The sequence below is a fragment of the Lucilia sericata genome, unplaced genomic scaffold (genome assembly GCF_015586225.1).
Source record: "Lucilia sericata isolate MDLA Ls3-8-SP2 unplaced genomic scaffold, ASM1558622v1 Contig001529F_arrow, whole genome shotgun sequence".
Lineage (NCBI taxonomy): Eukaryota > Metazoa > Arthropoda > Insecta > Diptera > Calliphoridae > Lucilia > Lucilia sericata.
Genome location: NW_023995454.1, coordinates 23,048 through 49,788, shown reverse-complemented (window position 1 = coordinate 49,788; position 26,741 = coordinate 23,048). Strand labels below are relative to the sequence as shown.

The 26,741-nt window shown below is 30.4% G+C and overlaps 2 protein-coding genes across 2 annotated transcripts in view; both read right to left on the bottom strand.

Moving 5' to 3' along the window:
• Window positions 1-8,900: 8,900 nt before the first annotated feature.
• Window positions 8,901-26,741, bottom strand: part of LOC119611781 (synapsin-like) — a gene marked incomplete at its 5' end in the record, with an annotated part of 37,298 nt that continues 19,457 nt past the window's right edge. The window contains 5 exons of the mRNA XM_037967473.1: window positions 8,901-11,310; window positions 15,833-17,297; window positions 17,360-17,527; window positions 17,732-17,828; window positions 18,247-18,464. Coding sequence (XP_037823401.1) covers window positions 16,851-17,297; window positions 17,360-17,527; window positions 17,732-17,828; window positions 18,247-18,464 — 930 coding nt within the window. The remainder of the gene's footprint in view (window positions 11,311-15,832; window positions 17,298-17,359; window positions 17,528-17,731; window positions 17,829-18,246; window positions 18,465-26,741) is intronic.
• Window positions 10,928-16,799, bottom strand: LOC119611772 (synapsin-like). Its single transcript, XM_037967464.1, has 2 exons — window positions 15,833-16,799; window positions 10,928-11,310 (listed from the first exon to the last, which is right to left on the bottom strand). The coding sequence occupies exons 1-2, from the start codon at window positions 16,797-16,799 to the stop codon at window positions 10,928-10,930; spliced, it is 1,350 nt and encodes a 449-aa protein (XP_037823392.1).

The window sequence follows — 26,741 nt, the reverse complement described above, 5'->3', positions numbered from 1 at the left end:
AGTCTATAGTCTAGTCTATAGTCTAGTCTATAGTCTAGTCTATAGTCTAGTCTATAGTCTAGTCTATAGTCTAGTCTATAGTCTAGTCTATAGTCTAGTCTATAGTCTAGTCTATAGTCTAGTCTATAGTCTAGTCTATAGTCTAGTCTATAGTCTAGTCTATAGTCTAGTCTATAGTCTAGTCTATAGTCTAGTCTATAGTCTAGTCTATAGTCTAGTCTATCTAGTCTATAGTCTAGTCTATAGTCTAGTCTATAGTCTAGTCTATAGTCAGTCTATAGGTCTAGTCTATAGTCTAGTCTATAGTCTAGTCTATAGTCTAGTCTATAGTCTAGTCTATAGTCTAGTCTATAGTCTAGTCTATAGTCTAGTCTATAGTCTAGTCTATAGTCTAGTCTATAGTCTAGTCTATAGTCTAGTCTATAGTCTAGTCTATAGTCTAGTCTATAGTCTAGTCTATAGTCTAGTCTATAGTCTAGTCTATAGTCAGTCTATGTCTAGTCTATAGTCTAGTATAGTCTAGTCTATAGTCTAGTCTAGTCTAGTCTATAGTCTAGTCTATAGTCTAGTCTATAGTCTTGTCTATAGTCTATAGTCTAGTCTATAGTCTGGTCTATAGTCTGGTTAGTCTAGTTGTATAGTCTAGTCTATAGTCTAGTCTATAGTCTGGTCTATAGTCTTAGTCTATAGTCTAGTCTATAGTCTAGTCTATAGTCTAGTCTTATAGTCTAGTCTATAGTCTAGTCTATAGTCTAGTCTATAGTCTAGTCTATAGTCTAGTCTATAGTCTAGTCTATCGTCTAGTCTATAGTCTAGTCTATAGTCTAGTCTATAGTCTAGTCTATAGTCTAGTCTATAGTCTAGTCTATAGGCTAGTCTATAGTCTAGTCTATAGTCTAGTCTATAGTCTAGTCTATAGTCAGTCTAAGTCTAGTCTATAGTCTAGTCTATAGTCTAGTCTATAGTCTAGTCTATAGTCTAGTCTAAAGTCTAGTCTATAGTCTAGTCTATAGTCTAGTCTATAGTCTAGTCTATAGTCTAGTCTATAGTCTAGTCTATAGTATAGTCTAGTCTATAGTCTAGTCTATAGTCTAGTCTATAGTCTAGTCTATAGTCTAGTCTATAGTCTAGTCTATAGTCTAGTCTATAGTCTAGTCTATAGTCTAGTCTATAGTCTAGTCTATAGTCTAGTCTATAGTCTAGTCTATAGTCTAGTCTATAGTCTAGTCTATAGTCTAGTCTATAGTCTAGTCTATAGTCTCGTTTAGAAAATGGTGGAAAATATTGACAACACTGGCTACTGGACTACTTTTTAAGAATGTTAAAAATAAAAACACATTTTTTTATTATTTTTATATTTTAACACTTTATTTTTTATAATATTTTTTAGGTTAGTACATATTTTATTTTGTTTATTTTTCTTTCCTTCTTTTTTTTTTTGTTGTTGTATAATAAATATGATTATTTGAGAAGTTTGTTTATAATAATTTGAGTGAAATACAAAAAGAATCTTTTAAGTAGTAGAAGGAAAAACAGAAATGTGATGATTAGTAAATATCTAGAAGAATAGTAATAGTTTTAAAAAGAAGAGCTTAATGTGCAGAAAATTTAATCAGTTGCAAATGTTTAGTTTTCTTCAACGATTAAATTACATCAAGTTGATTAAAAAAAGACATTGCCCTAAGTGGCTGTCTAACTGTCTAAAAAGATAAGAAATGTTGCAACATTTTTTTTTTTTAAGATTCTGGGAAACTGCCAACTAAGCTTTTCTTTTTTTAATGAAATTGTAATGAATCATATGTTTAGGAATTTGAATAAAAGTCTGTTTTCATTTAAATATAATTTTAGATTTTTGTTGTTTTAGTAAGAATAATAAGAATAATAATAATAATGATGATGATAGTTAATTGTTACATTTGTTTAATAATAATGATGATGATGATTATGTATGATTTTCATTTTATAAGTACGAGTAGTTTGGTTGGGTTTTTTTTTTTTGGTCAATGATATAAATTATTCATTTAAACTATAATTAGAATATAATGACGATCATGATCATGTTGAAAAAACTGTTTGTTTTTGTATATAAGTTTTGTTTGTCGGTTGTTATTTCATATATATTTTTATATGCAGAAATTTTGCATTTTTGTTTTGTCTGTTTTAAGAACAATTAACATAGATTTAGTAGAAGATAAACATTAAAAAGTTTATATATTTATTTTTGTTTTTTTTTTAATATAAATATAGTTTTGTTAGTTACATATAATTTTTTTTCTGTTTAAGACTTTTTTCTTTGTATATCTTTATTAATATTTATGTATTTGTTATAATATATTAATAATTTATTTATTTTGTTTATAACATTTCATATCTAAATATTTAGTTATATAATAATATATATTTTTTTTTGTTTTTATTTTTATGGAAAATAATTTCTTTTTAATAAAATTTAACTAAGCAAAAAAACTTTGTAGAAAAACTTAAACAACATAACAAAATTTATTAAATATATTTTTTGTTAAATTAGTATTTAATGAATATGTTTGTTTTCATATGTGTGCTTTAGTTTTTTTTTTTTTCTTAAAAATTAATAATATTTGATTTTTGCAGTAGTTTGTTTAATTATGTTTAAATTTAGTTTATAATATTTATATTTTTAATGTAAAACAATATTGATTTTAAAGCATCTTTAGTTTAATTAATATTAGAAGCATTTCGTTGTCATTATGATGCTATTGCTTTTAATTTTCACTTTTTTTAAAATTTGAGTTTTTAGCAGGAATTAAAAGGTTTTTATTTTTGAAAATTTTTGAATTTTTAGAAATTTTAAACTGTTTTCAGATTATTATTTCATTTTTTAGGTTTTAACCCTAAAAAACATATTTTTTATAGAAAATTGGAATGATCAGAGATTTTTACATTTTTCTCTATTAGAGCCTTAATTAAGGATCTAGAATCGATTTTATGTTTTTCTAATGATGGATTTTTGATCAATATTTTTTACTATTTTCACAATTAGAATGTTTTTGAATGATTTTAGATTTTTCATATAAAACCATTTTTTGATTAGAGCGTTAAGGTTCTAAAGTTTATTTTAGGGGTTTCATGTAAAATTTTAAAATTGAAGGTGATTTTTGATTTTTCACAAAATCTTATTTTTTATACAAAATTTAAGTGATCACAGATTTTCGATATTTTCTCAATTGTAGCGTTATTTAAGGAATTGAAGCTTTTCACATAAAAACCATACGGATTTTCACTATTTTCTCAATTGATACGTTATTTAAGGATAAACACAGAGGGATAAAACCGGTTGAAAAGTACCGAAATTGATACAATCCGTAGTCAAAAGTGAGCTTATCACGTTTGTTAACATTTTGACAATGGAAGTGTAAAAAATTTAAATAACACCCAGTTATCATTTTGACAACCTCAGTTGTTATTTTGACAACGCAATGTTGTCATTTCGATTGCGCTTTGTGTTATTTCAGCAATGCATTGTTGTGATTTCGACAACGAATCGTTGTCATTTCGACAACGCAACGTTCTGTTTGACAACATAGAGTTGTCATATTGGTAACACATTTTTATTTTTTGTTGATTTGATAACACTGAGAGAAAGATATCAAGACAGAATAGGAATTTAAGCACATACTATTAAATTTTTTTGTTATCGCAGTCCCACCACGAAATATTTAGTAGTTTTTGTATATTATCGACTTTTGCTAAAAAAAAACGTACATGAAATGGTCCGTAAATCAGTCAATAGACTATGAATATTAGCCTAAAGTATTGACAATATGTATGGACCATTGACATAAAGTTGTCAATAGTCTAGTCTTTACACCCGACCACATACTTATTCTTAGACTATTCCAAAGACTAATTCATAGCCTAGAACTTAGACTAGTTATTAGATCCGACCATAGAAAAGTACATTTAATGTAATAATTAGTAATTTGTATTTCAAAAATTCAGTTTTCCATTATTGAGGCAAAATGTGTTCCCGTTTTACCCATTTTAATAAAGCCATTTGAACAGCTGATTGACAATCGAAGTTTTCAAACGACATATGAAACAAAACTCTTTCATAACCCAACGCTGTCAAAATGCCCATAAAAGTATAAATATAACGAATTCCACTTACTTTTGTGAATTACCTTATACACAATCGCCTTGAAGTTACTATGTTGATTCGTCTTTGGATGAAATTTGTACCAAGGTTAGTACTATTGCATAGTAGGCTATCTAAAGTCCTTTCGACAATTTTTGCTAAGACCAATAAGTGAAAAGTTACACTTATTTGAAAAGAGACCCTGTATGACAAAAATGTCCAACTTTGACCCCCTCTAACTTCGACAGTTCTTGACCAATAGATCTGTGTCTGGCCTACTATACAATAGTACTAACCTTGGTGCAAATTTCAACAAAATCGATATTTTAAGTTGAGTGGGACTCAATTTTTGATCTCAGATGGGAATTCAATGTAAGAATGTCGATCAATGTCGGGTGATGACCAATGCTAAGAGACTTTTATGAAGATTGAGTCCATGCAGTTTTATTTCAGTATATGAAATATCAAATGCACTATATACGATTGTAATAGATCTGTGGAATATTGTTTTCGCACTTTGAGAAGGTCCCAGTTGTTGATCTCAAATAAGAACTAAGTGAGTGTAAACACAGCTTAAGTTTCAGATTAGAACTATGATGAACATCGTGTTCTATTTGCGAATTTCTTAGGGATTAAGTTAATGCCGTTTTATCTATTTAATATCAAATACACCATCATAGGATGACATTAATATTGGATATAACAGTTTGGGTACTACCTAAATTATAAAAAAATACATTTTTGGATTTTGGAAAACTTTTAAAAGCCACTTGCTAGTAACAATTAACTTGAATGTTATTCGACATCATTTAAATGTTCAACGGTCTATCAAATATTTGATCATTTTCTTACAAAGTTTAAACATTATTTTTTGGTTTTCGGGATATGATAATTGGTGGCCAGAGATCTGAAGTTAAAATTAAAATTGCATCTTTTTATACCAACCATCTACAAAGGTTTTGTCGTTCCCTTTGTAATACATTGATATTTATTAGTCTAAGACCCCCAAAAGTATATATACATAAATTCTGGGTGACCCATATTAGATTCTAAGACGAACTAGCCATGTCTGTGCGTCCGTTAATCGTCTGTTGAAAACAACGAAAAGAACTAGAGGACTGAAATTTTCCAAAAATATTTTGGTATTGAAAATCGGCCAATGATTTACCTGGACCTTATACAAGTGCTCACCCACACAGAGGGAGAAATAAATATACACGCTTGGTACCAAATAGACACCAAACTGTTTATAATTTTTCAATACCATCCACAATTCGTTGTCGAAATCTAAATTTTATTCACATCCATTGTCAAAATGTTAACAAACGTGGTAAGCTCACTATTGACAAACAATCCGTGAGCTTACCACGTTTGTTAACATTTAGACATATACTTTGACAACGAATGTTATTGAAAAATTATAAACTCTTTGGTGTCAATTTGGTACCAGGCGTGTATAATTCCTTTTTCCTCTGTGCAGGATACAGTTTAAAGTCATACATATAACTGGCTTAAAAATATCAGTTCAGCGATGAAATTCAACAGAAACAAGTTTAATAGGAATCCAAAACTTTTTACAAATTTTATTAAGATCAGTGAATAACTTACCCCCTATTTAAGACCCCCTTCAGAATAGTATTTCAACGCTCATTACTGGCTTAAAAATGCCGCCATAGCTATGAAATTCTCAATAAATAAGTTTTACAGGAAGCAAAATCTCCTTACTTCATTTTATAAGGATCGGTCCCTACTGGGAAGGCCCTCCCTGCATTATAAAGTCACCTTCTGACTAACACTCATTAATGACTTCAAAATGCTGTTATAGCAGTGAATTCGATAAAAATGTATTGCGGATCGGTTCTTAATTGTCCAAATATATAATAATCCCAATATTCCTTTTTTTATACAAAAGTTAAATTTCCTATGTATGGCATACTCTTAACCTACAAAATTTTGAAAAAGTTTAAACAATTAAAAAAAAGAAATCTCCATTTTAATTCCTGTTTTAAAACCAATAAGTATATATTTTAATAGATATTTTTTAATGTTTGTTTATAATACTTTTTTTTTGTTAACAAATATATTTAACTAAAATTTAAAAATAATTTATTTATGTTTGTATGTATGTAATTTTTTGCTTTAAAAAAATAAGCTGAGGAAAAAGAATTTGCTAACAAATATAACAAAAAAACAATTACAACACATAGCCATATAATTTATTTATTTATGTTATACAATAATAATAATAATAATATTTGTAATATAGTTTAATATAATTAATATTTAAGTATAATAAATTTAATTAAAAATTATTATATTACTTTGTTTACCTTTAGTTTCATATGTTTTTTTTTTAAATTACAAATTAGTTAGATGTTAGAAATTATTAAACATTGCTTCGGTTTTTGTTTTGTTTAATTAATGTTTAATAATTTATTTTGTTTTAAATTAATTAATATTATTATTGTTTGTCTAATATATTTTTATTAAATTAGTTTTTAAATATATTTTAAAGATTTTTCTTTTTTTCAGCATTTTTTATTTATATTTTAATCATATTTTGTTGTTGTTTATAATCGTTTTTTTGTCTTTTTTTTAGAGTATATTGTCATGGTATTTTGTTGTTGTTTAATTTTTTTTTTGTTTTAATTTTAAATAGTTGTGTCTCATGTTGAAGTATAATTTGTTGTTAACAATTAAGTGTTTGTATATAATAAGTTTTTGTTGTTGTTGTTTTATTATATAATTATTATGTTTTTAAACTTATGTATGTAGTATTTAGTATATAATGTATTATTGTTTATAATGTTTGTTTGCTTTTAGTTGTTGTTTTATGTTTTTTAATATTTAATATTTAATTAAGGAAATTAATTAGTTTAAAATTTAGCTTGTTAAACGTATTGGTTGAGTTAAGGAATTCATAAAATGTGGCATATTTTTAGGCTTCATAATAAATAAATTTAATTTGTTGAAATGTTAAAAAAAACTTTTAAAAAAGAAAGTTTTTGAATGCCATACAGTGGGACTGGCTAATCAAAAAAATTGTAAAGAAACAAATTCATAAATATTTTCCAGTTTTAGCAGCTGATTTAGAAAAAGATTTTATTTTTTATAATGTGTAAATTATTCTAATGGAACATGATCACAGGGTCAAATTTAGATAGATTTAAGAAAAAGCTTTTTAGTAGTAAAGAGAAGTCGTGTCAAGTCGTGTTTGGGAACTCAGACTACTTTGAATAGATTCCTTAATATTGAAAGGGTTAAGAATCTTTTGCTTTATACTTTGAGTTCCTGTTAACGTGGCTGCTGTGATCGATGTATGTAACTAAATCCAGGGCCATAGAAACGCCATTTTGGTTAATGATTTTATATAGAGAGTAATGCGATTACTGTCTTTCTATAAGCAGAGATAGTTTATATACATTTTGAATAATGTTTGTCAAGTACTTGATCTGTCTTTTTACTATGTCAGAATCTTAAAACGATTATCGTGATCTTTGTTACAGGATGACTTCGTAGCTGATGAGTTGATCCTGATCATATGCTGCAATGATCCTGTGATATGATTCCGTAAAACCTAATGGTATAGTTCGGTTGCTGTATGATAATTCAGATCCTATTTAAATCCTATAAATGGAAATCTTTTTATACGTTGGAAAACTTTAGGAATGACTTGATTTTAGCAATGAACTAGAATGACATTTGACATCAAGGGAACTTCAAATACACCATCAAACACTTGATTATATGTTCCCAAAGTTTGAGAGTTGATTTGAATCCTATTAGCCCCATAAGTATACGTTTGCAAGGACTATAATCTTCTGATTCTTTTTTAAAAATTCTCTAGACTTTTGTACTTGTGGCTAATTCAGATCTCCGAGAGTTTGGGAGGAATATATTGAAGTTAAACTATAGAAATACGGGAATAAAATTTAGGATACTGATATTGATAAAATATGATCTTATTACAGACTTTTCGGAGCATAACTTTTTCCGTTTCAAAGAAAAGAGATAAAGTCAAACATCGAATGCAGGAATTTGCGATTTGACTGCAGATACTGACTCCTTAAAGTGCAAATCTTTCCAGCCGTTTAAAAGCTTTTTAAAAGGCTTGCGACTGGACCGAGAAAATCTGCTATTGAGGTTTGAAATATCCAATATAATCTCGTAATATGAAAATGTCCGTATTGTAATTTAGCTTTTATTGTTTAAACAAAGTGTGAAAAAACTCCATAAACGGAAGCTTGGGATTTGCGATTTGACTGCGACAAACTTAAAGTGTATTGCGGTTAAAGTTCAATACTTCGCGGATAATTCAGATACTATCTAGGTCTTAAAATGTAATTCTTTCTAGCCGTTGGAAAGCTTTTAAAAAACTTTTACTAGTACTTACTAGACTTGGTATGTCTAGTGACTTCATGTCTGACTTTTTACGGCTTGTAATTTACCTTGTTTCGTTTAAACAAAGTGTGAAAAACTCCATAATCGGAATCAAGGGATTTGTGATTTCTCTGTGACAAACTTAATAGAGTATTGCGGTTAAAGTTCAATAATTTGAGGATTCACATACTATGTAAGTCCTTCAATAGCAAAACTTTCTAAACATTGTAAAGCTTTTGAAAAAGACTTCCTAATGGACTGAAAAAATAGGTTACAGAAATTGAAATATGTACCATAACCTCAAAATATTGAAAAATCCTGATGACTTTTTCGTTTTAAGAAAATGTAAAAAAAATAACATCGAATACCAGGGGATTGTGTTTTGACTCGTTTAAACTTATTAATGGATTGGGGTTAAAGATTTATGCATTGCGGACTATTTAGTTACTGTGTATGTTCTTAAAATGCAAGTCTTCTTGCTGAGGCAAAGCTTTTACAGAATACTTGTTGTTAAAGTGCAAAGCTTTCTAGCCGTTAGCAAGCATTTAAAAAGAGACTTACTTGTGGACCCATAATATGACTACTGAGATTGAAATTATGCGATATACACCCTTAATATGGAAAAGTTATTTGCGTCTAAGTAATTGCTCAGATTGAACGCTTTGCAGACGTTTTGTATTCTATAATTTAGAATATAAATCTGGCCAATCTTGGATGTTATCAAGAATGTTAGACATGCTTTAAATTAATAAATCTTTAGATTCTAAAGTTCGATGGCAAACTTGTCAAACTTATTATTTAACTGAGATTAAAGCTTAAGCTGTGAGGTTGATTCAAAAACAAGAATCCTAGATATCTATAAACCAGAAAACCTTGAAGTTTATGAAGTTCCTGAACATTTTATGTGTAAACGAGATACTCTATTGAGAACCTTCTCGAGAAAATGCTTGTTCTTAGTTAAATTAAAGAATATATTGTATTGTAATGTCTATTTTTATAACATATTTAGCTGTTAAACTTAAGATAATTATATTTAAACTTTTAATAAGCCATTTTAAGAAAATTATTACTTAATTTATTGTGACATTTTATGAATTCCTTGGTAATTGTTTTTCTTTTAAATTATATATAAGTTTTATTAAGATTTATTTTAAATTAGTTTCACTTTATTTCAATTTAATTATTTGTTTAAAATAACATTGTCAGGGATAGATTTTTTATTAGTTTTTTTAATGCTAAACACAAAATATTTAATGCTCAACTTAATTATCGCAGTTTTTTTTTTATTAATTATTTAATTATTTTGTGCAGTTCGAGCTAAGTGCGTTTACATTTTTTTGATATTGGTGGTGATTTAAAAACACAATTAAAGCAACGGCCAACAAAATTGTTAGAAACCTAATTTTGTATTTAAATTTAGTTTTAGAAAATGGGCATAAAATGGAGAGGAGATATTTTTTCGGATTAAGAGAATTTGAACATTGAAACATAGTTAAAATTTTAAAGTTTTCGAAAAAAGTTTTTCTTTGCGTTTTTGTTGCTTGTCGCCTTAATTGTGTTAAGCGCTTGGGGGTTTTTGTTTAAGCCAACATTTAGTTTAAGTTGCTTCTTTAAAGAACGCTTTATTTTCTTCTTATTTAGCACAATGATTCCCATTATTTAAGCCAGGATTTTATATAATAAAATATAAAATCCTTAACGTTTTATGTTTCTTTTTTTTATTAATTAATTATATTTTTTTTTCACTATTGTATAACAATTATAAAGTGCAATATTTAACTAAGTTGTTTTTGTCGTTATTCATCAACAATTAATTAAATTATTATGTTATTTATATTTAAATAATTAATACATATACATAAATATTTGTTAAGTTATTAACTCAAGATATAACAAAACATAAAGTTTAAGTATTTTTGCATGAACAAATGTTTCATGAAACCAGGAAACTTTAGAGGCGATGAGTAGTTGCTTCCGTATGAGTTCGAGGGGTAGAGAGAGAGTGAGTGAGTGAGAGAGAAAGAGAGTATATAAAAAAGTAAATAAAACTCTCTTTTAACCAGCAAACAGTAGTAGTTAAGTTGCACAATGAGTTCTCTTTATTTCTGCTTTTAGTTGTACGTGAGTGCATTACTCTTTGCTTTTGGCTGTTTTAGCATTAGTGCTTAAGTGTTGCTTTTACTCTGTTTGCTTGGTAGTTGTTATTGTTTACTCTTTTAAATATATTAGTGTAAGTATGTATATGCATAATAGAGATGTCTATGTTTATGTATGTATTTTTTCGCTTGTAATTATTATTAATGACATTAACAGTAACAATAAAACATTATTTTAATTAATTTTCTTTACTTTTAAATACGCTTAATATTGGTTTGTGTAACATTTCTTTCTTTTTGTTTTTAAACTATTTTTTTATGTTTAATATTTGTATGTTTATTTTAAATCTAAATCATCTTCTTCCTCTAAATGTTTGTTGCTATTTCTCCAACTGTTATACGCTGGTATACTGCTCTGGCTGTCGGTTTTCTTAGCATCACTAAAATCACTAAAGGCAGCATTTTGTATGCCCTCATAGATTTTATAGTTGTTAGCACTGCTATTCGGTTGGCCATAACTGCTGCTGCGATCAGATGTTACACTCATACTCTTGGAAGTACCAAAACGATCGGTCTTGTAGGCGGAACTAGGAGTGCCGAAAATCAATTCAGCATCGGAGAGTGAACCGCCAGAACGGGTAAATTTGCCATTGCCCAAGGCAGGCTGGCTATCGCCAAATATTATATCCAAATCTGAGCTTTTATTCAAGTTGTTGGAACCTTAAAATCGTTGCATAAAAAAAAGAAAAATATTTTAAATTGTTAAGATTTAATAGAAAATTTTAAAATACATTTAAAACATGCTTGTTGTAGGTGCATTGCTTTTTGTTGTTTTTGTTTTATGTTTTATTCTAAAAATTTAGTTCTTTAAATTAAAAAAAAAGTAAATAATTCCCGATTAACTGTTCGCTCTGAGCCTTTTAAGTGAATGAAATATGAGTGAAGGTGAGTGAAAAAAGGCCTCTTGTTAAACTGCTGTTAAGTGTTTTTTTTTTTGGAGCATAATTAATTTTTTGAGTAAGGTGCTTATTTTTTAAATACTCTTTATTTGTTTTGTTAAGCTTTTAAGCTCTTACAGTAAAAGCTCTCATATCAGGACCCTGTACTTACATATCGTACATTTTTTGTAAGAGCGTGCTTGTGTAAGTTCTATTCTATTCACACGTACATCTTCCAGCCATCAACATTTTGCCAACAATATCTGTAGTTTCTGTTTTTTTTAGGTTTATTAATAAATTGTCTTGTTATGAGAGCTTTCACTGTAGGAATATGAATGCATTCAACATAGATACAAGTAAACACGCATACATACACACAACTGTAAGAAATAGTAGACAAAGTTTTGTTGATATTTCTTAAAATTTATTATAGAGTTATTAAATTTAATTGAAATCATATGCATAGGAAGGTTCAGTTGAAAGTTGAGGGGAATTTTTCGCTTCTATACTTGTTCAGAGCGTTAGTAATAGAGGAAGAGTAATGACGGAAGATAAGTCATTAGCGGTATAAGTTTGGATTTAAAAGTTTTGAAATTAATCTAAAATCAATGGAGAATTACGAAAGTTCTTTTAAGTATTTTAGTCCCGACTAAAAAGCTTTTCAGCTACTTCAGACAGTAATAATATCTGAAAAGTATGCATTGGAACTGAACTCCAATGCATATAAAGACAATTAAATTAATATAAGATATTTTCTATATATATTACTGATCTAGCGATGTATGTATATAAAAATCTTAAGTAGACACCAAATATCATTAAACACGTATCTTTTAAATTCAATACAATCATCATGCATCCATAATTTGTATAATAAGAATAAACGAAACTAATGATTTTTAAAGAGGACCCAGAGAAGAAAGCTATAGAAATTTGCTTAGAAAGTAATGGCAATATCATTAGTTCCAAGTTTGCTATACAATAATCTGAAGTGGATATATTTTGCACTCCTTCTAAAGGTACTTAATTTAGAACATCATCAGCCTAATATCTGACGAAAAAAAGTTCTATTTAGGAATACATTTTTCTCTAACAAAATTCAATTTAAAACTCATGCAAAATATATAATCACAGCGCTGATCCTTTTTTGAAATTGAAATGGGGGTCGCTCTAACTTATTTCTTCAGCTTTAGCTTTTAAAAGCTTTAACTACTAAAGTTTGATTATTAGATTCAAAATTATTTTACTTATTAGTGCCGCAGTTTCTACGCCAATTTGTGCTTTAGTTTTAAAATATTTTGATTTTTATATCTTAAGTGCAAAATACAAAAGCATAAATATTTAAAGAAATAGAATAATGAAAAAAATATTGAGATGAGATGAAAGCTTTTTGGTGAATGGGCGGTGAAGTATAAAAGAAATAAAAGCGATTAAATGATAATTTTAATAATAAAAAATAATAAATATCCTAAACAATAGGTATCTCTAAAGATGAAGTGATTAAGTGGTAACCAGTTGAAAATGTCAGATACTTCAGTTTTTAGATGAATGCTTAAAGTTTGCTCCAAAATTAAGTGATCAAATGAGAAGAACTTTCGAACATTGAGTTCTATATATGAATCTAGTATGTGGGAAGCATCAGTAGAGGATTGACACCTTGCATCAACGTTACTTAAAAATATCTTATAATTTGTATTTGTAATAATACCAAACCAATTATAACTGATTGGATATAAAACTGAATTTTCCGAAAATGATTTGTAGTAATGTTTTAAAGTGATCAAAAGTCTCAAAATCAGAACGGACTCTAACATTACATCAACAAAGCTGAACAGCTTTTTTCTCTTCGGTACCCGGACGAAATTCTTGAAAATATGTCTTGAATTACCGATATATATCTAAGAGATGGAAACATTCGAAAGTGATTGAATTATCAATTTAAATTCTTTAATTCCAGGGACAAATCACGTATTTACGATCGTATTTGATTGGTGTTTATAGTAAGAAAATCCCACGCCGTTTTAAAGAACCGAAACCTTTGAATGCTAAGAGCCGACCATCGACAGCTATAATTTCTTAAAAATAAAGCAACATTTCCTATTCTACTTTTGTGTTTTACGGCATTGATCAAGTCTCTTTTGATGATCATTTACTTCAGAACCAATCTGGAATTCGTTTGATTAGATTTAATTTACAAAAACTCTTATAGAACGAGAAAGTACGATAAATTAGTTAACTACACCAAAAGTTATCAAGCTTTGATCGAGTTATCAAACTTTGATCAAGTCTATTTTGATGATCATTTACTTCAGAACTAATCTTGAATTTGTTTGATTATATCTCTTATAGAATTCCGAGAAAACACGATAAAGTTGATGACGACACCAGCGAGTGATCAAGTCTTGGTATATTTAGACTTAGATGATCATTTAAAAACGAAGGACTTATGTGGACTAAAGAAGATAACTATCTATATTGACTTTAATAGAATGATCTTTGCAAAAGCACCTTGAAGTAGTTAATGAGACTGATGTGTTATAAAGATTTGATAGAATTAGACTTGGATAGCTTAGAAACGAATATCTTTATCTTGAGGAAATGATCATAGGTAAATCATTTATGGAGGAGATATCATTAAAAAAGGAATTGATCAAGTAGAAGAAAGAGCAGAACTTTTCGGTACCTTAGGATGACGGATCAGATTACGTATGTGTGAAAGTAAGAGAGCAAGAGGACTCATGGGAGAGCCATATTTTATGATATTGATCTAGTATCGTTTGATGATCATTTAGAAAAGAAAGATGTATGAGATACCGCAAAGTTTTGTTCATTCTTCTTGAATTCGTTTGATAAGACCTCATATTCAACTCTTATAGAACGATCTCGAAGAAAATATTATACAAATTGATAGTAGTAATTGAATGAATAAGAAGTAACTTCGATGTTGAAGATCATTTAGTAAAAGAAGGAATAATGTAGAAGTGGTGTACCTCGGAAACAATCTTGAATTAGTTTGATGAGGTTACATCCCATGCAGCAATCTTCAAGAAAGATCTTTATAAATCTAAAAAAAAAATAAATACTCTCTAAGTAGACAGTCGAGAGCTAAAGCATAGATCCAATTTTTATGAAAATTCCAGACAAACTATTTTATTGCTTAATCTCCAAATAAATTATTTCGATTTTTCCCCTAAATCTAATTGAGATCTTGAACTAATACGTTTAAGTTCTTTTATTTTTTTTATAGTTCTTTATAAATACTTATAAATTTATACATTAAAAGCAGTGATTTAGTGTGATTTCTCATCCCAACGTGCAATGTTTGCAAATGTTATTATAAATATTTTATATAAGTACTATATAATTTAATGTTGTTGTAGTATTTATTGTCTTAAATACATACTGTTTACATATTTTGTTTTTTATTTAAATTTGGATGCAATAATTTTGTATTAAATGCTGTTTTGATTTGCTTTTAAGAACAAATAAAAAAAAATTGATTGAGAGCAATTGTTACAAAAAAAAATTCAATGAACTTACAAAAAATTGAACTAAACACAGTGGATCATCGTTTAACCACTTGTATATATTGTCTGTCTATTGGTCTTTTTAGATATTTGTTTGTTCAAATACTCAATACATGACACTTGACCTTCTACACTTGAGTTCTAAATATTTACGATTTTTCTCTCTTTACAAAAAAACAATTAAAAAATACAATATAGACAAAATTTCAAAATAACGACGCACTCATTGACAATTTAACGAAAATATGTTATGTAAAGAAATGGGGAGTAACAGAATATGATGAATGGCAGGCAGGCTGATCGGTTGGTTAATTGTCACCATTAATTAATTGATTTATTAGTAACACGATTTGGGAATTTTCTTTCATGCGATTTTTACAAAGAAACACATTCTTTTTTTTTAGGTTAACAAAGACATTTTCAAGGTTCATGCGTTGGAATAAAACGTTTTGAAGACTTTGCTTTAAAAAAGAGGAACTATTATACGCGATTTTTTTATACTCCAATTAAAGGAGCTATTGAGCTATTGAGATTGTATGGTTCGGAAATGAAAAAATTTAAAACAGAAACAAGGATGGATGGTTTTCGTTTATGGATCAATGCGAATGATGTTGTATAATAATGGTGATGATGATCGTGATGATGGTGGTGGATGTTGAAACGCTGGTTGAGGGTTGAAATGAAGATGTGGACCTATATATTTGAAGTTATGGATGAACATTTAGGATTTTCGTAGTGTAAGGCTGACCAGCAATACACCCACGGCTAGATAATTACCATTGCTTTCGGATCTTGAGTACGAGGGTCGTGTGTACGACGGCAAGTCCGTAGCGGCATTATAACCATTCGAAGCGGCCGCAGTAGATTGAGTATCTTCGCTGCCGGTAGCTGGTACGGTGACCGCAGCTGGTGCACTGTAGACACTGGCCGAGCGGGTGCCAGTATTCAATGGAGCTGTTATAGCAGTTCTCCAGTCTGTGGTGGTGTTTGCTGTATCATTTCTTAATTTGGTGTTTGCCGTACCCTGACTGCTCTGGCCCAGGCTGGTGGAGGCTGTGGCATTGCTTACCGTATTACCGGTAGCCGTGGTAGTGTCCATGCGTGTTATGGTTTCGATGGAAGTGGAACTGCCATAGATATAGCTGGTCTTGTCCTTGTTAGAAGCAGTCGAACTCTGATAGGTGGTACTGGAGTTGGTAGCAATCGAGGCATTTTGAGGAGGTGGTGGCGGTGGTCTAGATGGTGGTGGCGGCGATTTAAAAGTACTGTCCGTACGAGCATTTATACGCGAAGAAATAGATGACGAAGAAATCGAAGATGAAGATGTGGTGGACACACCTCCAATGGTTGTGGTGGTCGTGCTGGTTTTCATGGCTCCCTTATCGAAGGGATTGACACGCTCTTGTGGTTCAAAATTGGTGACTGGTTTGTATTTAGACTCTTGATCGTAGGTGTCTAAAACGCTGGAAGAGGGCTTGCTGCTGGAACTAACACTGCCGGCGGTCAGTGTGGAAGTGGACGAGGTGTCCGATCGAGCATCAACCGGTTTCTCGGCGGGTTTCGGAGAGGGTTGTGTGGAGATCACAGAATCACCTAGACCCGAAGAGGCAGAAGTGCTCGATTTGCCAGATGTAAACGAGAATTGTTTGCCCAAGAACGAGCTACCGGCACTGGTGAGTCCACTGACGCTTATGCCACCTACGCCTGTGGTGGGGGCACTGCCACTACCGCTCTCACCAGTCATGCTATGACCCGATTCGCTCGCTGTTCTTCCGCGTTTTTTGTTGGCTAATTCCTACATGTCACCAAATATGCCCGCAAAGGTCTTTCTAAGGTTCTTCATGGTGTCCTCCGCATCCTCAACTACTGAACTCTGAGTTTGCGGAGGACGTTGAGTGCTCCTGGAAGCCGATGAAATATTTGAAGCCTGTGATGTTTGAGAATCACGTCGTGGCAGACCACCAGCCGGTGCACTAGTGGTAGAAGCACCATTCTCTTCGGGCACTTCGGAAATACTGCTGCGGCTGCTGAGACGTCCAATAGAGCCGACAGCTGGTGAAGTGCGTTCGGGTATTGGTGGTGGACCGCCCATGGGAGCTGGCCTTGGTCCAGTGGGTGCTATGGGTGGAGGACCCATTTCATCGGTAGGACTTTGGCCACGAGAAGACACCGATGAGCGTGAGGGTAATTTACCATAGTTACCTCCAGTTGTTTGCTGATTCATGCCTGGGCGACAGACATTCTAAAAGGATTTGAAAATGATGTCAAAACAATTTTTAAATTAATATAATTTGCTAGAATCACCTGCATGCGTGAAGTAACTAGATCAGCAATTTGTCTGCGATCATCTTCTTGAGAATCTCCCATCAAAGCAAAGGTGCTGTCTGAGGCTTTGATTATATACTCGCGACCATCTTTGCCCACAACAACGGAGACACCGCACACTTCCATGCCACCAAAGAGTTCAGAGATCTAACAAGAAAATGGAATTGAATTATTGAAAATATATTCGTAAAACTCCTGTTGAAAGATAAAAATCTGATTTTTACAAAAAAGATAATTTAATCATAATTTTCAAAAATATCTGAAAAATTAGTTTAGGTAATGAGTGAGGTAATCACCATTCATTACTAAAGAATATATATTGCAATGTGAAGTTGTAAAAGTTCTACATACCTCATCTACCCAGGTTTTGTATTTTTCAGTTAGGGTAATTTGCTCCAGCATGGCTGAACCCTGATTAGTTTTCCAATTACCAGTAATAGATTTGCGCCTAAAAGATAACGAAATGAAAGGATAAGAAACGGAATCTTTTGGCATTTCCAATAAAATGTATTATGAAGGGTATAAGAAGGTACGACTTGAATTTACCACTGACATTTTAGTAAATATGTTTGTGGACAAGTAAGATCAATCAACATGTTATTTGAAAGTGACTAAAGCAAAAGGATTAAGTCACATGTAATTAAGTGATTACTTTAAGATTCTATTGACATTATTAAGTGCACTGCCATTGTATATTTGTCTACTCTTCATTAGATTAAGTATCTCGGCCAAATGTCAAAAACGTTTAAGACCAAACAAGTAATAACAAATTGTTCTTTCTATTCATCTTAACAACAAATAAGGGAAAATTATCTATATAGTATTTTAAATGTGTCTTACACATTCATTACTCATATCCAACTTACATAAATGCCTTGTAATTGTTGCCAATCTTTTGAATGTGCACATCGAACTTTGCATCAATGTATGGTTCAATAGTGCAATAGCAATGGCCTTCAAAACCGGTGCCAGTTACAAGGCCGGCTGCATCTTGCAGACCCATTTGATTTTCAAAACGTGCCGTAGCCATACCGCCATGACAATGGCCTGCCTTCAAAACACACGGGAATTTTGTCCAATTTAGCTGGAAATAGATAAGAAAGAAATGTTGTAAAAAACATTATGGCTGATAAAAAGGGAGCAATTAGTTCAACTTTTGTTTAAAAATTACACTCGCTCCAAAGAGTACACACTTAGTTTTTTTGTTGCTTTTAGTTCTATTTTATGGTTATTAATATTTTGGCTAAAAGCCAAAATAAATCCTAGCAAGTGCAACCGAATATAAACAAGAAAATCCAAACAGCAAACAATAATCGAGTACATCATCATCATTATTATTGAATGAGCTGGTTGTTGGTAAGAAATTGTATTGTTAATTATTCACCATCATGGAATGATGGGACGATAGATGGATGGGTGATGGTACGGTTATGGAATTTAGTGTTTGCCAATAAAATAATTATTTCCATTATTTCTATTACAACCGAGTCAACAAAACAACACCAGGGACCTATTATTTCACACAAGTGTTTTAAATAATGTTAAAAAAAAAATTATTATAAAGCTGTAATTTATATAATGGAATTTAGAAAAACCTAAGTAAATATTGAACTTATAGTCGGTGTTGGGAATATTAGAATTAGATATTAGATCTAGTCTATGTCTAGTCTAATCTAGTCTAGTCTATGTCTAGTCTATTTCTAGTCTATGTCTAGTCTATGTCTAGTCTATGTCTAGTCTATGTCAAGTCTATGTCTAGTCTATGTCTAGTCTATGTCTAGTCTATGTCTAGTCTATGTCTAGTCTATGTCTAGTCTATGTCTAGTCTATGTCTAGTCTATGTCTAGTCATGTCTAGTCTATGTCTAGTCTATGTCTAGTCTATGTCTAGTCTATGTCTAGTCTATGGTCTAGTCTATGTCTAGTCTATGTCTAGTCTATGTCTAGTCTATGTCTAGTCTATGTCTAGTCTATGTCTAGTCTATGTCTAGTCTATGTCTAGTCTATGTCTAGTCTATGTCTAGTCTATGTCTAGTCTATGTCTAGTCTATGTCTAGTCTATGTCTAGTCTATGTCTAGTTCTATGTCTAGTCTATGTCTAGTCTATGTCTAGTCTATGTCTAGTCTATGTCTAGTCTATGTCTAGTCTATGTCTAGTCTATGTCTAGTCTATGTCTAGTCTATGTCTAGTCTATGTCTAGTCTATGTCTAGTCTATGTCTAGTCTATGTCTAGTCTATGTCTAGTCTATGTCTAGTCTATGTCTAGTCTATGTCTAGTTGTCTAGTCTATGTCTAGTCTATGTCTAGTCTATGTCTAGTCTATGTCTAGTATGTCTAGTCTATGTCTAGTCTATGTCTAGTCTATGTCTAGTCTATGTCTAGTCTATGTCTAGTCTATGTCTAGTCTATGTCTAGTCTATGTCTAGTCTATGTCTAGTCTATGTCTAGTCTATGTCTAGTCTATGTCTAGTCTATGTCTAGTCTATGTCTAGTCTATGTCTAGTCTATGTCTAGTCTATGTCTAGTCTATGTCTAGTCTATGTCTAGTCTCTAGTCTCTGTCTAGTCTATGTTCTATTCTAGTCTATGTCTAGTCTATTCTAGTCTATGTCTAGTCTGTGTCTAGTCTATGTCTAGTCTATGTCTAGTCTATGTCTAGTCTATGTCTAGTCTATGTCTAGTCTATGTCTAGTCTATGTCTAGTCTATGTCTAGTCTATGTCTAGTCTATGTCTAGTCTATGTCTAGTCTATGTCTAGTCTATGTCTGGTCTATGTCTAGTCTATGTCTAGTCTATGTCTAGTCTATGTCTAGTCTATGTCTAGTCTATGTCTAGTCTATGTCTAGTCTATGTCTAGTCTATGTCTAGTCTATGTCTAGTCTATGTCTAGTCTATGTCTAGTCTATGTCTAGTCTATGTCTAGTCTATGTCTAGTCTATGTCTAGTCTATGTCTAGTCTATGTCTAGTCTATGTCTAGTCTATGTCTAGTCTATGTCTAGTCTATGTCTAGTCTATGTCTAGTCTATGTCTAGTCTATGTCTAGTCTATGTCTAGTCTATGTCTAGTCTATGTCTAGTCTATGTCTAGTCTATGTCTAGTCTATGTCTAGTCTATGTCTAGTCTATGTCTAGTCTATGTCTAGTCTATGTCTAGTCTATGTCTAGTTCTATGTCTAGTCTATGTCTAGTCTATGTCTAGTATATGTCTACTCTATGTCTAATCTATGTCTCATATAGCTCTATTCCATAATATTTCCTTTTTAATGTTTTCAACAATTTCATACATAATTTACATAAAATGACTCAATAAAATGCAATGAACTGAATTAAATTTATTTAAAATTTATGCCTCAAATAAATAACCCATTATTAGTATTTTTGTCACCATTCAGTGCACACCCATAGTGCATTTGAAAAACGTGTGAAACAACTATAAATTTTATTTATATTTTTAATTAGATGGCGTTCTGAGAATGTGTCGGCGGTGTATACGCCGCCGCCACTTAATAATTTTAATATTGTGTTCAATTAATTACTTTTAAAATTTTTTTTATTGATTTAGTTAAGTGCTGAAAATATATTTTAACATATTTTTATAATTTTCTTAAGTATTTATTTTTTTAATGTTGTTGTTTTTTGCTCTTATTATTTTGTATATTTCAATAGAATTTCCTCGAAGTAAAATTGATTCATATTTCAAAAATAACGTCAGTGTGTAAAATTAAATATTATTTTTACGTTTTTCGCAAAGAACACACACAACTGAGATGAATTTTATTCAATGAATAGCAATTTCAAAAAAGGAAATTTTTCTTTTTATTTTCTTTAACACATCATCATATCGCAAATATGTAAGTGAAAATGTATGAATGTATATAAAAATGTGTGTGTAGGTATTCCTACGATCTTGGCAATGAAATTCCACTTAGATGGAAGGAATGCAAATATAGACATACATTCATTTAGAAATATTTACAAATTTGAAATAATAAATTTAACCTTAAGAAACCAATACCACTATTAATAAAAAATATGTTAAGTAGTCAGAATTTTACCAGGAAACGAAATTTTTTTTAAATAAAATTTAATTGTGAAAACCTGCAGATTCAATTTGTTTTATAATTAAAGGAGAAAAAGGATACGTGGTGCTATCTTAGTACCTTTTGTAGCTTATTAACCGTTTGTGGTTTAAAATTTAAAACATACACATTCCTTTAAATCAAACGCATTTGTCATTTTTTTTGTTCTGTGCCCACATTCATAATCTAAATATCCATTTACGAGACTGTAGACGGACTGACGGACAGACTGGTGTGATTCGTATGTGTTACGTTTCTGTTTTATTTTCATATTTGATGATGTCATTAAATTGCTTATAAACATTGCATTTTGTATTTTGATATCAATAAGTAAACTATGACGCTAAAGCAGTGGGGCAAAGGTGGGAAAAAATATGATAAAATTGTATTTTTAATCTACTTTCAATATTAAAAGAAAATAATTTTGAGAATCATCTATGTCTTGTCTATGTCTTGTCTATGTCTTGTCTATGTCTTGTCTATGTCTTGTCTATGTCTTGTCTATGTCTTGTCTATGTCTTGTCTATGTCTTGTCTATGTCTTGTCTATTTTGTCTTGTCTTGTCTATGTCTTGTCTATGTCTTGTCTATGTCTTGTCTATGTCTTGTCTATGTCTTGTCTATGTCTTGTCTATGTCTTGTCTATGTCTTGTCTATGTCTTGTCTATGTCTTGTCTATGTCTTGTCTATGTCTTGTCTATGTCTTGTCTATGTCTTGTCTATGTCTTGTCTATGTCTTGTCTATGTCTTGTCTATGTCTTGTCTATGTCTTGTCTATGTCTTGTCTATGTCTTGTCTATGTCTTGTCTATGTCTTGTCTATGTCTTGTCTATGTCTTGTCTATGTCTTGTCTATGTCTTGTCTATGTCTTGTCTATGTCTTGTCTATGTCTTGTCTATGTCTTGTCTATGTCTTGTCTATGTCTTGTCTATGTCTTGTCTATGTCTTGTCTATGTCTTGTCTATGTCTTGTCTATGTCTTGTCTATGTCTTGTCTATGTCTTGTCTATGTCTTGTCTATGTCTTGTCTATGTCTTGTCTATGTCTTGTCTATGTCTTGTCTATGTCTTGTCTATGTCTTGTCTATGTCTATGTCTTGTCTATGTCTTGTCTATGTCTTGTCTATGTCTTGTCTATGTCTTGTCTATGTCTTGTCTATGTCTTGTCTATGTCTTGTCTATGTCTTGTCTATGTCTTGTCTATGTCTTGTCTATGTCTTGTCTATGTCTTGTCTATGTCTTGTCTATGTCTTGTCTATGTCTTGTCTATGTCTTGTCTATGTCTTGTCTATGTCTTGTCTATGTCTTGTCTATGTCTTGTCTATGTCTTGTCTATGTCTTGTCTATGTCTTGTCTATGTCTTGTCTATGTCTTGTCTATGTCTTGTCTATGTCTTGTCTATGTCTTGTCTATGTCTTGTCTATGTCTTGTCTATGTCTTGTCTATGTCTTGTCTATGTCTTGTCTATGTCTTGTCTATGTCTTGTCTATGTCTTGTCTATGTCTTGTCTATGTCTTGTCTATGTCTTGTCTATGTCTTGTCTATGTCTTGTCTATGTCTTGTCTATGTCTGTCTATGTCTTGTCTATGTCTTGTCTATGTCTTGTCTATGTCTTGTCTATGTCTTGTCTATGTCTTGTCTATGTCTTGTCTATGTCTTGTCTATGTCTTGTCTATGTCTTGTCTATGTCTTGTCTATGTCTTGTCTATGTCTTGTCTATGTCTTGTCTATGTCTTGTCTATGTCTTGTCTATGTCTTGTCTATGTCTTGTCTATGTCTTGTCTATTTGTCTATGTCTTGTCTATGTCTTGTCTATGTCTTGTCTATGTCTTGTCTATGTCTTGTCTATGTCTTGTCTTGTCTATGTATGTCTAGTTGTCTATGTCTTGTCTATGTCTTGTCTATGTCTTGTCTATGTCTTGTCTATGTCTTGTCTATGTCTTGTCTATGTCTTGTCTATGTCTTGTCTGTCTTGTCTATGTCTTGTATGTCTTGTCTATGTCTTGTCTATGTCTTGTCTATGTCTTGTCTATGTCTGTCATGTCTTGTCTGTGTCTATGTCTTGTCTATGTCTTGTCTATGTCTTGTCTATGTCTTGTCTATGTTGTCTATGTCTTGTCTATGTCTTGTCTATGTCTTGTCTATGTCTTGTCTATTCTTGTCTATGTCTTGTCTATGTCTTGTCTATGTCTTGTCTATGTCTTGTCTATGTCTTGTCTATGTCTTGTCTATGTCTTGTCTATGTCTTGTCTATGTCTTGTCTATGTCTTGTCTATGTCTTGTCTATGTCTTGTCTATGTCTTGTCTATGTCTTGTCTATGTCTGTCTATGTCTGTCTATGTCTTGTCTATGTCTTGTCTATGTCTTGTCTATGTCTTGTCTATGTCTTGTCTATGTCTTGTCTATGTCTTGTCTATGTCTTGTCTATGTCTTGTCTATGTCTTGTCTATGTCTTCTGTCTATGTCTTGTCTATGTCTTGTCTATGTCTTTAGATCTATAGCTTAGTGTATGACTGAGTCTATGTGTTAATATTAATACCTATGTCAAAATATATATCGATGTCAAAAGAGAAATTATTCCTAAATTAAATATTTTTTTAAATACCGAATTTAATGCCATCAAAGGACACTGTTGTTTTCTCAACACCCCACTGATCTCCCTATTTGTTTGTACTTTGTAGGTGATAAAAATTGAGAAAACAAACAACAAAGTGATGATGACAGCAGAACGTTATTCTCGCAAATTATCGGCCATAAAAATAAAGCAAAACAAAAAACTCAGAAAATCCGCTTAATGTGACAACACACATGCTCAAAATTGGCAAAACAAAATATCTTAATACGACAATAAACATACGAACAAATGCATAATGATTATGATCATTTAGAAAAACAAAATACAACCAGTGTCAGAATCGACGACTATCAGTAAGATAGACTGGCAGTTTCAAAGACTTTTTTGTCCATTAGTCAGTCACTGTTTAGGCAGACAGTATTTACAAACAATTTTCATTTTACTCACGAAATGAGAGTGAATGTTGTTGCTGTTTTTGATACTAGAATAAATGCAGTTTGTTGTATACTGAATGCATAAATATACACTTTGAAAAAATAGCTTTGCTACTTTAACAGTACCTGCATATGGTCTCTTCAAACTATGATAGTCTTGATCAATTTATAAAACTGTTAGAATCAAAGTTATTAAATGTAGGATTCCAGTTTTGATATGAATATTCTAAAGATATCTATTGAGTAGATTTTCTCAGTGTATTTCTATTACGAGAAAAAAAAAAAACACAACAACTGCAACTTCTATAAAAATGCATCAATTAGCTATTAAAGCTTTTATGCATATTTGCTTTTTTTATTTATGTTGTTGATTTTTTTTTATTTGCTCAAAGTAGCAAATCAACTATTAGTTTCACTCACTGAAATCGGCAGATTTTGTTTGTGTTTATGCCGATTTCTATTTAATAACAAATCGTTTTGATGGTGATGATGATCATAATCTTCGGTGAGTTTGTCGTCGACGATCAATGCTAACGACAAGCATTTGAAAATGTATATATTATTTTTCTTATGTTGTGCTCTGCTCTGCTCAATTCGATCATTTCGTACTCTTAGAAGTGATTTTTTTTGTATGACATGTGAGAAAAAACAAAATCATTTAATTGCGTACGACGCTAGTTGGCAGACGGATGTTTGTTATTGGTTTGTCTCCCCTTTTGATTTGGGGAGAAATTATAGGAGGCATAGCTTCAAAGGTGTTTTTTTTTAAAGAATTTCACAAATATTTAGAATAATCTTAAATTTTCAAGAAAATTTTATTCTAGTTTTCGAGATTTTTGAGATTTTTAAAAATTCTTGTAAGACAATTTTCTATAATTGTATTTTTATGAAAATATTCAATAAAATTCTTTTATTGTAAAGAGTTTTTTATAAAATTCACTTTTTATAAAGAACTTTGATAAAAATTTACATTTTGTATGAAGAAAATTCACGATCAATTCTCTATTTAGAGAAAATTCGCGAGATCTTTACGTTATAGAGAAAGTAGAGAAAATTATCCATCAATTTTCTATAAAGCGAAAGTTGACAATCAATTTTCTATCAAGTATAAAGAAAATTAACGATCAATTCTCTAAAAGAGAAAATTATCGATCAATATTCTTTAATAAGAAAAAAATTACGACTAAATCTCTGTATAAAGACAATTCACGATCGAATCTCTATATAGAGAAATATATATATTTCTATATATTTTCTATAAAATAATAATAAATATTTCAATAAATTTGTTAATAAAAAAATCTCGATCTATTTTCTATATAAAGAAAACTCACGATCAATTTTCTATAAAGGAAAATTTCTCGATACATTTTCTATGAAAAGATAATAATAACGATCAATTTTATTTAAAGAAAGAAATCACGATCAATTAATTTTAAAGAAAAAATTCTTGATCAATTTTCTATATAGAAAAATTCACGATCAATATTCTTTAAAATGAAAAAATGACGATTAAATCTCTATATAAAGAAAATTCACGATCAATTCTCTATATAGAGAAAATCTTCGATACCTTCTCTATAAAATAAAATTCACGATAAATTTGTTTATAAAAAAATTTCGATCTATTTTCAATGAATAGAAGACTCACGATCAGTTTTCTAATTCACGATTAGTTTTCTTTAAAGAAAGAAATCACGATTAATTATTTTTAAATAAAAAATTCTTGATCAATTTTCTATAAAAAGAAAATTCAGGATCACTTCGCTATATAGAGAAAATATACAATAAATTTTATGATCTCTATAGAGAAAATCCATAATACTCTTTTATGAAAAAGAAAATTCACGATCACTTCTCTATACAGAGAAAACTTACGATCAATTCCCTATATAAAGAAAATCCATAATACTTTTTCTATAAAAATAAAATTTACGATCAGTTTTCTATAAAGTAAATTGACAATATGTTTCTATAGAAATAATTCTAGATCCATTTCTATAGAGAAAAAATCACGATCAATTTTTTGTAAAACGAAAATTCATGATCAATGTACGATCAATTTTCTATAAAGAGAAATTTTACGATCAATTCTCTATATAGAGAAATATTACTTACTCTATAAAAAGAAAATTCACGATCACTTCGCTATATAGAGAAAATCCATAATACTCTATCTATAAAAAGAGAAAATTCACGATCACTTCTCTATACAGAGAAAATTTACGATCAATTCCCTATGAAGAGAAAATCCATAATACTTTTTCTATAGAAATT

Bases quoted from the DNA above. Each gene is read 5' to 3' on its own strand.
- LOC119611772 (XM_037967464.1), bottom strand. From the start codon at position 16,799: ATGACTGGTGAGAGCGGTAGTGGCAGTGCCCCCACCACAGGCGTAGGT. The intron at 11,311-15,832 runs GTAATTATCTAG...AACGATTTTAAG, and splicing joins CTCAAGATCCGAAAGCAATG to GTTCCAACAACTTGAATAAA.